This window comes from Nanorana parkeri, unplaced genomic scaffold (assembly GCF_000935625.1).
Source record: "Nanorana parkeri isolate BGI_ZX_2015 unplaced genomic scaffold, ASM93562v1 scaffold512, whole genome shotgun sequence".
NCBI classification, from domain to species: Eukaryota; Metazoa; Chordata; class Amphibia; order Anura; family Dicroglossidae; genus Nanorana; species Nanorana parkeri.
This window is the reverse complement of record NW_017306780.1, coordinates 1,050,550-1,053,844: the sequence shown is the minus strand read 5'-3', so window position 1 is coordinate 1,053,844 and position 3,295 is coordinate 1,050,550. Positions and strand designations below refer to the sequence as shown.

The window sequence follows — 3,295 nt, the reverse complement described above, 5'->3', positions numbered from 1 at the left end:
TGTTATTTATTTACCCGATTATAAAAAAAGTCAAAATGTGCATTTGCCAATGGAAAATATATTTGATATATTTAGGGGGGAAAATAATATATATATATAATTTTTTTGTTTAGCATATTAGTTTTTCACTGGCCACATCATTTGTTTTCTCTGTGCTTTGATTTATGTACTATGTTATTGAAAGGTTCGTGAATAGTAAATAGCATTTTTTTCTTTTTTTTTCTTCAGCCTTAACCCTTACAGCTATGATGAGAACTGCCTAAACATTAGTGAAGATCACATTCCATTAGCTGCCTTGCCACTGCTGGCCATCTCCTCTCCTCAATACCAGGATTCTGTTGCTATGGTGATCAGTCGAGCAAACCAAGTTTACGATGAATTCCTGAAGTCTCCAGATGGGTCTGGATTTAATGGACAGGTAGAATCCCATGGCAAATATTAAACACAATTTTCTAATAAAAATGTGTATATTTTGTTCATGTTCTGTTCATTGTAAATCTAGGTATACTAATGTTTCACAAGTGACAGTCCATCTGTCAGCCTTCCTTCAGTGTTCCTGGGCTTGAGAAGGCTTTTTAGAGAAAGAATGCATTTAGAGGTCCTGCAAAATATCATATTGTTGACACAGCTATTCATCATGATTTACCTACAATGTTATCATCTAAGAAACTTAACAGTAACCATCAGCTTTTACTCCAGAAATTACAGACACATCTCTTGTGCTCATTTATTTTATTTAGATAGTTATATGATGTTAAAGCAGATCAAAACCCAGGAACAAAAATTTGAAATATTGCAGCTTACCAGATCTTACATGTCATGGCTGCATTTGTTTTCTTTTTTTGCACCTGTCAATCCCGCCAGTAAAACACATCCTGTCCTAGTATAACAACACTCACTCACTGTCCTGTTTCTTTTGAAGAACAGTGTTGTTACCCTGGGACAGGAGATGAGATGGTATTATGAGGAGAAGGTGCATTATGTAGTCCACAGAGATCTGGAAACAATGTTAACAGTAAGCACAGACAGAGAGCACAGGAAGTTATCAGATGACAAGATTTCTGGCAGAATAAACAGGAGTGTTTGCACTTATCAAACCGCTGTTAATGGTATATTTAAAGTATAACTACAGGCGATACATTTTTTTTCAGATTTGGATGGTGAGGGGTTTTTATTGTTGCCTATGTCCCCAATCACTTATGTCATGGGGAATGAGTGTGAAGGCAGTTCCAAAATATTGAGCTGCCACAGGAGCAGGAATTAAGGGAAAATCTTTAATAGGCACTTGTTCCCATGATAACTATCAAAGAGAAAATTTTCCTCACATTGGAAACATATTCTATCACTTCCTTTTGAGTCTACAGGACAGGAAGTGAAGGAAAATCTCCCTAATGAGACACAGATGACAAAGAAAAAAAAATGACTGATTTTAACGCTATGCTATCCAAAATGAGAAAGAGGTTTTGGTTTTTGATCTACTTTAACAGACCATAAGAGAAGGTAATTACCTAAAAGTTTGCATGAATGGCTCCTACACATTTACATTTGCATACCTTTTTTAAACAAAGTGTATCCAAACAAAGATTCTAAGTGGTAAAAAAAGAAAGGTAAAACTCTAAAGCTGGCCATACACTTTTTGTTTTTTTCTCCTTCAAAAACTTGATTCCCCCAGGGGGATCCACTCACCACTGTCATAATACCTGAAAAACTGATTGACTACAGTCACTGTTCAGTCCAGAACTTTCAGACCAGATCCTTCAACAAAAGTCGATTGAAAACCTGACTTTTGTTAAATTCAGGGGAGACTAGAGATGTGGTTTGAAGGTGCCCCATATAAAGTTTGGCTGTTGGAAATGTTATCATATGAGCCATAACCAAAACCAAAATAAATTTCAGAGGACCTAAGAGGCATTGTAGACGAGCAAAAAGCAAAAAAGCATACCTAAAAACAAAACTTCGAGAAAAACCTGGGTGTTCATTGACCCACATAAAAACCTTCTACAGATGAAGAAAATATGTAACTGTTGTTGCTATAATGGCAAGACCGCCAGTCTGCAACAATAGAGGTGAAAGGGAGCCCAAGGGTACTAATAAGAAACTACAGTAATCTCTTTAACCTGTCAAAATCTCTGTTCACAAAAAGAAAAACACTCACCAAAATGGTGTTCATGGGAGGCCACCACAGAGGGAAGAAAAATGGCTGCATGACTCAAGTTTGCAAAAGACCAACTCAATGAGCTACAATCTTTTAGGGAAATTATCTGTGAATAGATGAGAAGCAGTTAAGGTCTTTGATAGCAATAGTAAACATTATGGGGGCAATTTATCAAAACTGGAGCAGACAACATCTGGAGCAGCTTTATGCTGGAGAAGAGTGGTGGTGAGACAGCCAACACAAAGCTGGCTAGGGCTTTAAAGCTCAACTCTAGCCAAATGTATTTTTTGGTTTTGGATCAGTCTGGGAAGGGCTACAGAATATATCAGTTTTTTGCCATCATGTCTTTATTGGGGAGGTTTCCTCCGTAGAGAAAATAATGGTTCCAATGTGGTAACAGACAAAAACTCATTTTCAGAAGAGTGTGGATAAGGCTAGAACTAGAGCAATATTTTTCTTACTGTCTGTATTTTCCTGTCCCAGTAACACCTGTGCCACCTGTATCTTATAGCAAAATCTCCCAAGTGGGGATCATAGACAGAAATAAAAATCTGGCAGAAATGTTAACTCTCCCTCACTGTGTTTAGTTTTATAAAGGGTTCTCTGCTGTGTTTGGTCTAAGAACACAAGCCAATTACAAATGTAAAAATGGTGAATATAGGAGAAAACATTTAGGTGTTTATACCAAGTGTATGTTTTTTTGTTTGCTTTTTTAACATTTTGTGGTATTTTTGATACAGGGACTTGTTTTGGGAGATATGTGCATGTAAGGAGTAGAATAGATGCTTGGTGCAAATGTATTTATAGGTGCTTCCAAACAGTAAGCCCAGAACCACAGAAAACACTCTACTACCCGTTTATATTTTAAATGAAACATTTTGGTCTGTAGGAGATACAATATTACAACAAAAAGCCACTAACTTTTCCTTCTAGTAAAAAAAACAAAATTTTATAAATCTCAGCTTTGCTACCAAGAACAAAAATATAGCATAAATACTGGCACTGTGCTGACTTGCATCAGTCTCAAATGCCGCTGGTATTTAAGATACAAATTACACTGAGAGAATAAAATGCTGATGCTTTGCAAGACCCGCTAGTGCCTCTATACCTACTTTGGATTTGTGTAGGTGCATATATATA

The 3,295-nt window shown here is 36.5% G+C and overlaps 1 protein-coding gene across 1 annotated transcript in view; it reads left to right on the top strand.

Annotated features, from left to right (window-relative positions):
• PITPNM3 (PITPNM family member 3) overlaps positions 1-3,295 on the top strand; it is a gene marked incomplete at its 5' end in the record, with an annotated part of 118,221 nt that overhangs the window by 25,790 nt on the left and 89,136 nt on the right. Inside the window, one exon of the mRNA XM_018561271.1 lies at positions 229-418. Within this exon, the coding sequence (XP_018416773.1) occupies positions 229-418 (190 nt within the window). The remainder of the gene's footprint in view (positions 1-228; positions 419-3,295) is intronic.